Genomic DNA, 14,473 nt, shown 5'->3' on the forward strand with positions numbered 1-14,473 from the left:
CATCCCATTAGTGACCACTGGGTGGGAGCAATTGCCGTTAAGTGTCTTGCCCAAGGACACATACGCCCACAATGGTAGCAGCGACGAGCCTTGAACCAATTACCTCTGGGTTAGAGGCAGGCGCGCTAACCACTTACCGACGGCGCCGGACTTAATTCTATTAAGTGAACACAGCAATTACGCGGTATAAAGTTATATTACTGAAAATGGGGTACCGTTATCCTCCAAATCCTATTTTCTGGGTCTTATTTTGATCAGTTTTACATATTTTTTTCAGTTTTACATATTTTTTTAAAAATATTATTTGTTTAATACCAAATGGGACGCAAAAAAAAGAATAAAAACATTTTCATTTAACTCACCATGCTATAGGCTAGGCTAGTAATAGAAGCTAATATAAAATGCTTTTTAGGTACGTTTCAATGGTGACAAATAGCATAAAGAAAAATTCAACTGCATTTAGTGCAAAAAATGCACCAAAATGGCAACAACAAAAATAACAAGAAATCTACACCATCAATTACGTGCTCAACAGTAACAACTGCTCGACTTTTTATGTGCTAAATAAATTTTCTTTAAAATCGCACAACCAGCTAAATAACCAATGATTACTTTTTAGTTTGATTCAAAGTAATTAATTGCACTCGATGGTGTGTATAAAATCCTAGTTATAGGCACATAGCAACGAAAAATCATAAATTGTATATGGATATAGAGTTACTCAAATGCGGTATCTATTCTGAGGTTCCAACAGTTTTAAAAATAAAACAGCTTTTGAAAAAAAATCGTTAAATCAAACCGCTAGAGTAATATTAGCCATGCCACAATGAATGGGATTTCCCTTAAAGTGTAACTGACATTTGACCATTTCTAGTTTCTAAGCTATACTTGAAAAAATTAAAATTTCGTTTTAGATTTGGTATAATAAATGCTGTTTCTTAGTAAATATAAGAAAATATTTACAATTATGGCTGTTACCATATGTCCTCTTTCTGAGGGGGAGATGGGACACCTTTAGCACATAACATCCAGATATCCTGATCGTGTTTTTTAAAACATCAGTTGACAACGGTCTATGGAAGTTGTGAATATATGGTTTTATAGTTCTTTAAATGTTCTTTGTTTATCACCACATTGGACGAGAAAATAGAATGAACAGGTGTCTCATCTTTTAGCTTTGTGAAAAACTGACATATAAACATGAGGAAAATAGGCGAGAGTCATTATAGCTTTATATGGGATAAAAAAAGCAAAAGATATTGTTTTAAAGTTATATACATATAAAGTTTACATGGCGAAGAAACCAGCACAGTCGGTTAAATTTGGTAGGTTAACTATACAAGTTGCAGAATACTGTTAATTAAATATATTTCAACTTGGTGTCCCATCTTCCCCACATTGTAGTTTTGTAGTTTTTATTTACCAAACTTTAAAAAGTTTGCTTTTAATTCAATAATTTATACCTTAGGGGGGATTTAAATATAATATACTAATATATTTAAAAAATCATGTATGGAAAATATATTCGAAATTCAGTCATTTATTGCACTTGAAGATAATTTATAAGCAGTGGCTTGTGCGAAAAACAGTGCAGCAATACCCAATTTGCGGCAAAAGTATAAATTTTATTACTAGTTTTTATCAATTTTCTGTTATTGTAAGTCATATAGTAGGGTGGGGGGAGATGGGACACCTTTTAAGTCTGTTTTTTTCATTCCATTAGGTAGAAAACAAAGAAAATTCAAAGAATTTAAAAACCGTATCTCCACGATTTCCATAGACCGTTGTTATTTGTTTAAAACACGATCAGGGTATTTGGATATTACGTGCTAAAGGTGTCCCATCTTCCCCCCACAGTACTGTACATTTGTCGGACACAACATTTGTCAAATCGAACAATACCCATTTGCGTTCAATCAAAGTCAATTGTCATACAATAATAATATAATGCAGGTATAACATGTTAAAAAGTACGGCAGTAGGGCGAAAAGAATGTTTAAACTTAATTTTCAAATCGTACAAGATTATTTCGTTTTATTTACGTGTAGCATATTCCTAATAAAATTATACTTATATTAATCGAACTTATTAATGATTTTAAACTGTCCCGTCCTATCCTGTTCATTTTCGAATTTGTAAAATTTAACTTGTTGTGCGGATCGCTAAATAACTCGTCGTGTGTTTTATTGTATTTTTCTATTTTTTGTCAATTATTAAAAGAATGATAGTACTAATTCGTGGTATTACCCAAAAATCGATTTTGGAAATATTTGTCATATAGTATGTGCTTAAAAGTCCCACCTTTCCCCAGTGTACTATGTATATCTGTGGTCAATAAATAAAGGTGTGGCGGTAGTCATTTGCCCCAAAGGTCACATATTTTGAGTTTGGAAACATTGGGCAGTATGTACTTGAGGATTCCGTCTTATGTACCCAACATCCTATTATACAGTTATAGTCAAATTTAAAACCGCACAGTTAGCATATATTTAACGATTGATTTAAATAAGTGTGATTTTTCCAACGTGTCTTGAACTTCTATAAAGTACTGTGGGGGAACATGGGACATCTTTAGTACATAACACCCAAGTATACTGATTGTGGTGTATATACAATTAACAACGCTCTGTGGGAGTCGTGAGAATACGGTTTTATAATCCTTTAATTGTTCCTTGTTTACTACCACAGTACCACGTGAAACGAGAAAATAAAACGAAAAGGTGTCCCATCTTCCCCCATCCTAATATATAAATTAAAAAAAACAATCAATGCAGAATTTTAAATTAAACATTAGTAAATAATTACTTGCGCATAACACTGCCTGCATGAATGAATGTAACTTGCTTTATACCCGCATGGCTGCAAAACGATAGTCGCTAACATGACTATTTCTTATCGTGCACCTCGTGCCAGCTTACGAGTTATCGTTAATTGTTTTTTTTTTCTGGACGACCGACAATTTGTACAACCCATAGGTGAATTAAGCAAACAAAAGCACAAATCTGGCGAGTATTCAATTAGAAAAGCAAAGATTAAACCAAGTTATGGAAAACATTAAAACTTTTCGATTCAAAGTTTGAAAACGAATTTAAAAAGGTTGGCGCCGTGGCATAGTGGTGTCCTTGTGCAAGAAACTTACCGGCAATTGCTCCAACCCAATGGTCACTAATTGGTTGTTCAAATTATCAGCCATACATGAAAAAAAAATAATCACCCACGAAGTAACATACGTGGTAACTCGTAAGCTGGCACGAGGTGTTAAACCCGTGTGATAACGACTGTCGTTTTCCGGCCATGCGAGGATAAAGTTACATTCGTTTATTCATTTGCTGCAAATGGTCATAAATTGATAAATGAGAACGTTTTTAACTTAGTAGACTTGTTTCTGTTTTGTTGGATAAAATATAACTTTTTAATATTTTTTTTGAACAATAACTTGTGTATTAAACCGGTCGGCACAACTTATATATAATGCATCGATTGGGATCAATACTTTAATGTTTAAAGTACATTTTTTACAAATTAATTACAATAATCTTACAATAAATTTGCGACCAGTATTAGTGTATAATTGCTGTCAAAGTTAGTGTATAATATACATTTAACAATTTTGCTATTAATACAGAAGGAATATTTTATCTAAGGTCACATATTGATAAACTGCATGAATGAAATACATTTCCACAGATACAATGATAAAACGTTTAAACGTAGGCCTATACCATGTACAAGTTTCATAATAAATATATCACCCATATTTTTTATTAGAAAATTGACTATGAAGGTTGAAGATTGTAGTAACAGATGCACCAGTGCTACTGATATTCCAACATTAATCATCCAATTGACACAAACAAGCCACGCCCCTGTTTACCCAATGTTGAGATGGTTGGGAAGTTGGAAATCTGTAAGAAATTCAAATTTGCGTAAGTTCATGGTGACCATTTATTAAAGATTCCAAACCACAAACATACACAATTAACTTTTTTGACATGCTCTGATGAGCACTACAACCAAAAAACATTTTCTTCTTTTAGGAATATTTAAATGTACAGTTAACCCCCTCCTCTTCTGTATAAATGTAAACCTAATGTGTTTAAAATACACCTGTTGATGGGATCTGATCAAGCATTTAGTAGTAACAAAAGTCTTACTGTATGGTGAGCACGTAATTTGTGGAATGACCAGTTGTTGAAAGATTTCCCCGCCTTGAACTTGTTTTATACACCGGACAATCATACAGTGGTGTCATTGAATCTATTTTATCTCTTATCCGAATTGGTTCGAGCCAAATCTGTTAAATATTATATTAAAACTGTCTTTGTTACCGTTCACAAAAAAACACTAATTGTAAGTTGTCCAGTGTTAAGATTGATATGTTTTATAAAAAAAGCAATTGTGTACCACAGGTATAGAAACATAAAGATTTTTTTTCTTTGATTCCACAATAGTAAGTTTATCTTTGCACCATCTTGCCCCTTCCATGAACAATCCATTCACATAAACTCCAGTAATCTACAATAAATAAAAAATATTATAACATGGTATGAAATGTTAAAAGTTCTCTATTAAAACTTTAAATAATGTCCAAGAATTACTCACAGGTTGAGTTTTCATGCTACTTTCTGGTTGAACATGAAACTTGAAATCTAATTGGTCAATCGGGATGTGATGTCTCCTTGAAAAATTTTGCATTGTTCCGGTTAAAAATGATTGAGTGAAGAAAAATCCTGATATCCAGAATGTTGCAGGTTTTCCATTATTGATCCAACGCTGTACAAACATTTATTTAAATAATATGACTTAGAACCATGTAGTTTTAGTAGTTGAATAAATGTTAAGAAAATTTACTTTGAAGAACTCAAGCCGTGCTATGAGATCAGTGATGTAACTCCCTAGTGGTTTAAGTGACGGATAAGATTTTGAACTCCATAAGTTTGGTACTTTCCCTACAAGCATATTGTCCAATACATCTTCTAGTTCAACTGAGAGTAAAACAAACCCCCGCAATGCTCGTTTTAAATCCTGAAATATATTTTCTTTAAATAAGTTAGTTTGATGGTGCTGTTGCCACCATGTATAATAATGTAATTTTAAAATTGTATTCACACTTGTATGAATGATGCCATTGGATGGCAGACAAAACCTTGGTACAATAAGGTCAGAAATTTTTACCAGAAGAGCAATTACAAGCCATTACTTTCTTTAGATTTATTTGGACATTTTTCAAATAATACTTTCCTTATTACCTACATCATATGTGATATTTGCATAAAAATATGAAAAAATCACCTTTGTGGTCATTAACTATCAATAAAACTAACAAAGCTTTCAATCGGTAAATCATAATTAATGAAAAAATTTTATATTTAAAATTTAATAGATCAAAATAATTAAAATAAATTATTGAAAACCACAAAGTATTTATCCACAATACGAGACTTACTTGCAAACTTGATTTTACAACTGCTGTTAGTCGATTGAAACGAACAAGTTCTTGCAAAAGTACAGTGTTCATACTTTCACTGTAATCAGTTGGATATTTACTTTGTACATTCTCCAAATTAAAAGTGTCCGGAAGTTTTGATAAAATATCACCCGCCAAATCTTGCACAATCACCTATAAATAATGAAAGTATTTAATAAAACGATTAACATCACCAGTACTAACTACTACCTGTGGCATAGTTCCACCTGCAGATGAGCTTTGTCTTGGCAAAGTTGTGAGAATTCCATCAAATATTTGTTGTGTTTCTTGTTGGTCTTTTGAAATATCAGCATTTTCATGCAAACCAAATACCTGTTTATCAGTTAGTTATTTGAATAGGTATACCAACAGCATGATTGTAAGCTATTGTAATACTGTATCAACTTACCTCAGGATGACTGTTTATCGGCAACTTTTGTATAAATCCAAGAAATTGTTCATGTTCATCATAGTTTGGTACATAATACAAATCGATGGCTGAAAACTTATACGTAGAATCTTTAAATACTTCAGGACACATAAATGTACAAAGTAAACTTTGTAATAAACGTCTATCTCGTTCATCTGTAACTCGACCTCCATAATTGCACTCGCCTGAAATATAAAAAATCTTTCAAGTTCATATTACTAATCTTAACGCTATTTGCATTGAATTTATTCAGCTATAGTTTATTAAATTACAACAAGAAAAACAAAAATAGGAAATGTATTTTCTGAATGTAACTAAGTATAATAAATAAACCAATGCCAATTTTATAACCACCTTTTAAACATACTTATGTTATAATTAAATACTTTTTAGGGGTTAGGTTTGTGAAAATATTTGGTTTTGTTTTGTCGTGTTTAAATTGCCCATTAATGTGTATCAAATTTAAGAATCAAATTTTCCGAAAATAAAAGTTTACCCTTTTATCCACTTAACCAGTGGTTAATAAAGTCTTTTTAATAACAATCGTTATTTGTAAATAATAATATTTAAAAAAAACAAGAAAAAATGACACCTTACCAATTAGATATTTCAGAGCATTTATCGGAACTTCCTCATAATCTTTCATGAACATTAAAGTTTGTCGAATACTGATTCTTAGATCTGATTCGTTAAATCCATACGGAATATTCCAACCTAGTGGACCAAATTTTCTTCTCTCTTGAACAAGAGCATGAAAGAAACAAAGAGAGAAAAGAATTCTTTTCCACTCCTAAATAAAAAAACAACTGTGAATCTTAAAGATTTAAATGTATAAACAATCTATTATTTAAAACATAATGAATCTTTTGTACAAGTGTAAAATTCTAAAAAAAAAAAAATTTTTTTAAACTAAATATAATTAACTTATCTAAGTTTATAGCGAATCAACATTGTATGATGAGGTATAACAATAAACCTTAAAAGGCATAAACTATTATTCAATAATACTGACCCACAATTAGGTTCTTAATTTCATTTTTTAACCTAATTCTACTTAGCATTTGTTTATTTTTTTATGAATTTATTTTATTAAGATTAAAATGGGTTTAGCAAAAGGTAATTTCATAATGTATTTACTTGTGTTAATACCTATGCTAAGTCAGACAGATTTTTATTTGTTTTAATTCTGTTGTATCTAATTTAATAAGTCTATAGTTAGAGTTAAAATTCCACAAAACATCAAATATACATTGCAAGCAAAAACAGCTTTGCAAAAGCTTAACTTTTGCTTAAAAATATCTGAATTGTATGGATGTAACAGCTATATTTGTAATAAAAATGTATTGTGTTACAAAATAAGTTTTAGTATAAAAACCGTTGTTGCACAAATCTACCTTATTTTTCTCGTTTGTGTCACAGCCAGAAAAAAATGCCGGGTCAGATATTGGATCGCTCTTGTAAGAACGAAATAAGTTGGCTCTTAATCCCTTCGGTGGTTCATTTGTCATCTTGACACTATTTTGTAAGACTGACACCGGAAAGTCAGGTGACGGATAACTGGTCAACCATAACCGAAATTCATCGCGAGTGGTGTTGTGATCTGTGATTACCTTGAAGAACAAAAAGAATTCTTAAATCTGTTGCCATGAGACACAAACGTCCATAATGATAGCAGCAACTCTCACGTATGCAACACACACCACCAACCTCCTCACAGATTCGCCGCAATTCTGGTAACCAAGACACAGCAAGATGACAGTTTTGTAGCACGATCCATGTTCCATTTGTCCTCGCCCACTCTATCATACGCTGTGCTATTGGTCCTTGTCCTTGTCCCAGAGATATTGTTTGCATACCTGAAGACATGCCTGGAACAATACACATATGCATGTAAAATAAAACAAGTTTTTTCTAGTGTGTTTTTTAAAACCTATTAACATCATTCCTGTAAAATATTCCTGACACTTTATTAAACAAAAACATTTTTTATTTAAATATGACTATGTATTGATCTTTTCCAAGAAAAATTACATAGGAAATATTTCAACCTAAGCAAGCATAATTGTGACATTTTCATTAGTGCAAAATATTTCGTGATCTGTTTCTGCCGAGTTAACAATTATAACAGACATGAGGTGCAACACCAGGTTTATAAACTTTAAAGTTACCAAAAGATAACTTATTGTCAATATTTAAGTTAAATTCATTTTGAAGTTGGCTGGATAATAAATAACGTTTATTACAAAATTAGTTAAGCAGCTTCTACTTTTTTTGTTAAATAATGATGTTATGAATATGAATTAATAAATGATAGATTAATTTGGTCATGCAATTCCAAATTTTTGTTGATACATACTGTACATTATTCCATCCTGCATATTATCATCACTCTGTATTTGCAAAGTTTCAGAAAATTCATCCATTTTGATATTTTTTGAGTCAAATGGAAATGAATCAGTGTTTCTAACATCTTCTGTCATTTTCACTTCAATAGAGTGATTGCTATCAGGTGGTACAAGTAGTGAAGAACTTGAGAGTTGTGAAGATTGTTTCACAAGGAGGGAATTTGATTTTGTATTTGTCAGGTTTATCTCTTTTGGTAGTGGAGGCCGAGGAGGAGACTTTGGTCGCAATGAAGCTTTTCTAGATGAAGGTGTCCTTGGACTTTTGGGAGTTGTGGTTTGTGTGTTAACACTTGAATCAACCATGCCTTTTTTATTAAAGATGAGTTGAAACAATGATGGTGTATGACAATGTGAAATGTGATGAACATGCAGCAACTACTTCTTACCTTTCTCTTCTGCAAATTTGACAAGACTTGCCATCGGATCTGCTCCAGGAGAGAGAATGAAGATGAGAGGAGTTGAAGAATCCGAGTCTTGATAACTTGAATGAAGATCAAACGTGGGTGGCTCAATGTACATTGATCCCATCTTGCTTACTATGAAATCCTGCATTATAAACGTCAAAATGCAGGTTTTGTTCCGAACAAAATAAAGAATTTTAAAGAAATGCATCAACCTGTATGGCTGGTACCACTTTATCTGGTCTGAAACATCTGACAACTACCAACTTCTCTAGAAGACCCAGTTTTTCATTCCATGGTTCCGGAAATTGTTCCAAATGCGGTGCAGAAGAATCATAAATTACCTTCCATGCTAATGGCTGGGGAAATGTAACATGTTTATTACTACCACTTTTCAAACAAAAACTATTAACCGTACATTGACTCGAATATGTCTCATCAATCCAGCAAATGTGGGTAAGTCACTACAGCGGACTATCTCTGCCCAAGATTTATCTGGTAACCAATCAAAAACAGGATTTGGAAAGGGGTTCTCAAGTGCAATGCCACCAGTTAATAAAAACCTCCAGTTTGCATCATCAACCTCATTACTGAAAGACAAAAGCATTTAAAAATATAATCATTTCAATCATAAAATAAATTCCAACCTTCCTTTCATGATTCCAATGCAAAGAAGGAATGAGAAAAGTAATTTGTCTTTTTCAAAAAGTGATCGACAAACATTTCTAAAGATGAGTTGCGTGAAATGATATTTCAAGCTTTCTATTCGGTCTTTAAGGTTGATTGATTTCTTACTTTGTTCAATAGACTGGAAATAAATATTACAAGTTAAACAATGTGTAGTGAACGCCAGTTAGTTTGAATATAGTTTAGGTAATATTGTGTTAGTTATATGAAAAAAATCTCCCATAAAATCAGTTTTGTTTAACAAAGTGTGTTAGTTATATGAAAAAAATCTCCCATAAAATCAGTTTTGTTATACAATCACATTTCTAACTTTATCTTACCTGAATATAAAGGTTGATAAACCACCACAGTGAATACTGATACATTGGATCAATGTTTGCAAGCTCAGAAATAACAAAGAATAGAATGGATGAATGAATTGCAACCGGTTTGTAACCATTCCTGGTTTCATCCAACTCTTGTTCAGTCCGACTCGTTATTTCCTGTTTGCTTGAAATTTCCTCTGACAACTGACGACTTTCCGATAATATTCTGATTGCTGTTTCATCTTCAAGAATATTTCCTACATTGTGTAGCAAAGTGTAAATTTTATAGAAATATAATAAAACTGTTGTACAGAACCTTGTTTTGAGAGTACTTCAAGTATTTTGTCCTCAATATTTTTAAGAAGTCGTCGATTATTTGCTCCTTCCAATATTAAACTATTCTTTTTTTCCTCTAGTTCCGGTCGTTCTTTCGCAGCAACCAACCTTAAAAGTTGATCTTCTAATCCAATTGACGTGATCATGAAATTGATTAGCGTCACCTGCAATAATTATTAAGGCTATAAAAAAACATAGACATAATCATTTTTCTCAAACAATAAATTACAGATGCTGAATCCAACATATAAAAACAATTCAACCATTTATTTGACCTTCACAGAAACTTCTGGTAAATAATGTGGGTTCCTTATACGTGTGCTTATATAGAGCTTAAAATCGTGGCTGTACTGAATTGTGTTTTCCCCCAATTGAACATATTCCATTCCACTTTGTTTAAATGTTTGATGCAGTAGAATAGGATCAAGAACGGGATCGATATGCTCGGATACATCTTCAATAAGAATCGGGTTTCCAAACTAAAAATAATATCACTTTGTTTACTAAAATAATAGTTTATTATTTGATCACATTGCAATTAACAGGTTTGTTTACGTAAGCAAATAAAGAAAAAAATTAAGTACAGTTCAAGTTAAGGAAGTTGTCACATGATTTTATTTTGCAATAAAATTATTGTACAAATTAGTGCAGAGAATTGAATGATTTATTATTAAATAATTAATTATCTTAAAAGATTAAACTAAACTTACCTGAAGACAATTTTCTAATGTTCTCAGAAAATCGGTTTCAGTTAGTTTACAAACATGCAAATTATTTTTTCTTTCCATGTTTTTGATCCATTTACAAGCTTGTCCTTGTGGATCGATCATGAGCGGCCATCGGTTTGCATTTTCCACTATTATGGCGTTGTCCACTGATGAACTGTCATAATAATGACTTCAGTTTAAATTTGTAATCCTTTTTTAAAGAACTGTGTTTAGACTTTTTTACAGCTGTCTTATTTAATTATTAAACAATCTGTATCATTGCTTACTTATCCTTTGGTAGTCCTGCAAGTTGCCACTCCATTATTTGAACAGGATCTCCAAGCGTGTTAGCAAGAGAAAATTCTTCACTTACTGGAATTTCTCTGTTTCTACACTCCATCCACCATCTCTTCAATGCTTCCTAAAACCACAAAAATATATTTAACAATCAATTACATGGTTGTGTAGTCTTAGAAATCCAACCTGTCTATATAGTGGTGTGAATGGTGGTAGGTACGCAACAACAGCAGATGATAGCAAAACATCACCAACAATATTATGATAAGTGTTGTCCAAGGATTCAGTCATTTCTGTCCATCTTTCTTTTTCACCACCTAATCCACTGATCAACTTCTCTGCTCTTATTAGTTTTAACTTTGTTAGTTCAATATTGTGTTCCAGTGTCTGTATTAACAATATCGTTCAGTTATTATAAAATTTAAGAACCGTATATATATATATATATAACCTACTGTTGCCAAACACATTATAAATCACTTTTTTGTCAGTTAAATGTGCACATGTATAATTAATGCCATAATAATATACTACACTAATAAATTGTGAACCAAATATACATTTTTTTCTTTCAGTTTTTCCTGAAGATGATTATTGAGACCATGAAGCTTTGATGTTATTTCTTCTAACTCATCTCTTTTAACTTGAAGTAATGACATCAATCTCTTTAAGTTGTCTTCAGCATATATTAAACTTTCTCTTTTTGGAGCAATGACTTTTGCTACCCTGTAAAGGAAAAAAAGTTTTTTTCTAAATGAAAAATAACGTTAACACTTTTGTACAGTTTTAAATAATACACTTAATATTTAAATTTCATACTAATTCATTCTACATCGTGTCACACATGCGAACCTGAGGTGTTGGACAAAGTTGTGTAATTACAACATGTAAATAAATGTTTATAAATAAACCTGTCATAAACTTCAATTGCAAGAACCCATCTACAAAGTCCTTCACAAGCGGATGAAACATTTCTGATCAACTCGGGACGAAAGTTTTGATCTCCAATGAAACGATCTCGTATTTTGCGCATGATCCCAATTGATATGTTGTCTTTGTCAAAATCCTACATATTTTCAAATATAATAAATAAAATTTTCCAATTTAATCCCATAATTATATTATAATTGAAAACAATATTATCATTGTATAATTAAACATTAAGCGCGTAATGTGCTTACCCTCAATGAATCAAGAAACTTCATGTCACCCAACATTTTCTTGGCAGCTGGCCAAAAGTCATCAATTGCTCTTCCACTGCCATCAGTTTTACGATCAGGTTTAATTCCCTAGAATATTTATTATTGCTTTTAAAATTGCATTTACTAGAACAAAACATATGGTAACTGTTGTATTGATAAATATTGTGTGTCAATCTACATTTGGTTGACACAAAAGTTTTACATGGCAAACATTACCTTTAAAATACAAATGGCTTCCATAGTCATTTTCACACCAGCGGGTGGATTCTGCATTGTTTTAATTAAAGCAATATCCTGTTGATGTAATGTATTTAAAGCTGCAATTGCTGAATTCATGGCTGGCATGGCTACTGCAAGCTTATCTTCACATTCCTGCTTGATTTTCTGAGCTTCATCAGCAGCTATAATTTATATTTCCATTAATTTCTTATTTATAACAGGAAGATACTGAGGCAGTCACTTAAAAGCTACTACATAACAAACCACTATGAGTAGGTTATATAACATGCCCTATTTCCCAATAGTGTGTGAAAATAAAAGTCTAAAAATCACGACTGTTCTGCTTACAATTAGCAGCCACTGCCTCATCAGCTTCTACAAGTTTTTTCACCATTTCCACTTCAGCACTTTCCGCACTGATATTCGCAACAAGTTTTTCTACTTCCTGCAAGAGGGTAAATTATGTTAGAATATACCAGAATAAATTATTTTATGACATGTTTTAAAATACCATCATAATGTACAATAACAACCCTCTTAAATACAACTGCTTCCACCACCAACATAATGTATGTATTCAGAAACAATCAAACCTTAGAACTTTCTTCCAACTTTGGTTGAAGAGCTGTTAAGTCTTGCTGCATCACATTAATTTGGGTTTCCGCAAATTCTAACTTTTCTAAACCAGTGATGTATCGGTTTTTAAAAGTAAGAAGTTCAAGACGCTTCTGCTGAAGTAATCTCTTAAAAGTTTTGATAAGTTCAAGATAAGATGTTGGGGTAATGAACGTCCAACGTCGCAGTGATTCAAAATATCTGCAAACAATGAACTTAAGAGTATCATTCTGAAAGGTACAAAAAATGTTTGGGTTTGCTTAATGGTGCATTTAGATTTTTGTCATACTTGAGCTTCACTATCCAAACCTAACACCATTATTTCTAAAATTTAACAATAGAAATAAGACACATTAACAATAGATAAACATAGTATGCGTTTATTTAATCAAAATAGAACTACTTTTGACATAAATTTTGCTTTGGCCTATATTATTTTAAATATTTTCATACTTGTTTGATAACAATCGAACATCTTGATGAAAATATTTACACAACTGTACTGCAGCTTGTTGCATAGTCTGGCTCAGTTCAACTTCATCCAAGAAATAGTTGGCCACCATTTCCAAAGCGTCATCTGGCCATGCCTAAACATTAAAACAATTATAAAAATATTTTCATAAACTCGTATAATTTGTTTTAAACTTAAGTATTATACTTATGATACTAAATGTCTTTACAAGACTACAGTTTTCATTAATCACACAGTGCCTTAATAAGCATCAATAACACAAGGTGACAGTCGTTACAACACGGGTATTCACACATCTCGTGCCAGCGTACGAGTTACCATGTATGTTACTTTTTTTGTGTATGGCTGATAAATTGGACAAGCCATTAGTGACCACTGGGTCGGAGAAATTGTCGTTAAGTGGCTTGCCCACAGACACATCACCCACAATGGTAGCAGCGACGAGCCTTAAACCCATTACCTCTGGAATAGAGGCAGGCGCGCTAACCACTTTGGCACGGCGCTGGATGTGTTGCACACACTTCTATAAAATATTTTATTTCAATAAAAACCTGGAACCAATCTATGGTGCAGCAGTTAATAAGTGAAGGAAAATTACGAAGCCTCGTTCTAAAGTTGTCTCCAACTGGACTAAAGGCGAGAACCATGTGCAAAGATCTAACAAACAAAATAAACATTTTTTATAGGACATAAATGCTCTTATGTTTACTACAAGCTGAACCCAAACTTACCTGGTAATTCTTTCAATAAACTTTGCGTACATGTTTATAGGAGTTATTTCAACACGATCATCATTATCTGCTTGAGCCAATCCTTGCATTTTATCAATAATTTCCAATCTCTCTTCATTTTCAAATATATTTGGAATATCTCCGGTGTTTAGAAGTAAATTAATATCCTCCAAGAAAGATTCATCCTTGTAATATTATT

General features: G+C 32.1%; 1 protein-coding gene across 3 annotated transcripts in view; it reads right to left on the reverse strand.

Moving 5' to 3' along the window:
* Positions 1 to 3,674: 3,674 nt before the first annotated feature.
* The window catches only part of LOC100181862 (dynein heavy chain 3, axonemal), a 32,930-nt gene continuing 22,131 nt past the window's right edge, over positions 3,675 to 14,473 (reverse strand). For 2 of the 3 annotated variants that reach the window (XM_026838794.1, XM_026838793.1), the window contains exons 43-73: positions 14,275 to 14,459; positions 14,095 to 14,200; positions 13,525 to 13,658; positions 13,050 to 13,272; positions 12,805 to 12,901; positions 12,454 to 12,638; positions 12,217 to 12,324; positions 11,947 to 12,101; positions 11,596 to 11,761; positions 11,222 to 11,422; positions 11,026 to 11,159; positions 10,742 to 10,913; positions 10,307 to 10,510; positions 10,012 to 10,195; positions 9,711 to 9,952; positions 9,351 to 9,511; positions 9,122 to 9,293; positions 8,919 to 9,062; positions 8,689 to 8,848; positions 8,254 to 8,607; positions 7,605 to 7,765; positions 7,292 to 7,507; positions 6,495 to 6,687; positions 5,877 to 6,082; positions 5,678 to 5,800; positions 5,447 to 5,620; positions 4,852 to 5,025; positions 4,603 to 4,773; positions 4,405 to 4,515; positions 4,155 to 4,294; positions 3,675 to 3,905 (exon numbers count right to left, since the gene is read on the reverse strand). In XM_026838794.1, coding sequence (XP_026694595.1) covers positions 3,833 to 3,905; positions 4,155 to 4,294; positions 4,405 to 4,515; positions 4,603 to 4,773; positions 4,852 to 5,025; positions 5,447 to 5,620; positions 5,678 to 5,800; positions 5,877 to 6,082; positions 6,495 to 6,687; positions 7,292 to 7,507; positions 7,605 to 7,765; positions 8,254 to 8,607; positions 8,689 to 8,848; positions 8,919 to 9,062; positions 9,122 to 9,293; positions 9,351 to 9,511; positions 9,711 to 9,952; positions 10,012 to 10,195; positions 10,307 to 10,510; positions 10,742 to 10,913; positions 11,026 to 11,159; positions 11,222 to 11,422; positions 11,596 to 11,761; positions 11,947 to 12,101; positions 12,217 to 12,324; positions 12,454 to 12,638; positions 12,805 to 12,901; positions 13,050 to 13,272; positions 13,525 to 13,658; positions 14,095 to 14,200; positions 14,275 to 14,459 — 5,229 coding nt within the window. In that variant the 3' untranslated portion in view covers positions 3,675 to 3,832. The remainder of the gene's footprint in view (positions 3,906 to 4,154; positions 4,295 to 4,404; positions 4,516 to 4,602; positions 4,774 to 4,851; positions 5,026 to 5,446; positions 5,621 to 5,677; positions 5,801 to 5,876; positions 6,083 to 6,494; positions 6,688 to 7,291; positions 7,508 to 7,604; positions 7,766 to 8,253; positions 8,608 to 8,688; positions 8,849 to 8,918; positions 9,063 to 9,121; positions 9,294 to 9,350; positions 9,512 to 9,710; positions 9,953 to 10,011; positions 10,196 to 10,306; positions 10,511 to 10,741; positions 10,914 to 11,025; positions 11,160 to 11,221; positions 11,423 to 11,595; positions 11,762 to 11,946; positions 12,102 to 12,216; positions 12,325 to 12,453; positions 12,639 to 12,804; positions 12,902 to 13,049; positions 13,273 to 13,524; positions 13,659 to 14,094; positions 14,201 to 14,274; positions 14,460 to 14,473) is intronic. The other variant, XM_026838795.1, reaches the window with a different exon arrangement.

Source organism: Ciona intestinalis, unplaced genomic scaffold (genome assembly GCF_000224145.3).
Source record: "Ciona intestinalis unplaced genomic scaffold, KH HT000116.2, whole genome shotgun sequence".
Lineage (NCBI taxonomy): Eukaryota > Metazoa > Chordata > Ascidiacea > Phlebobranchia > Cionidae > Ciona > Ciona intestinalis.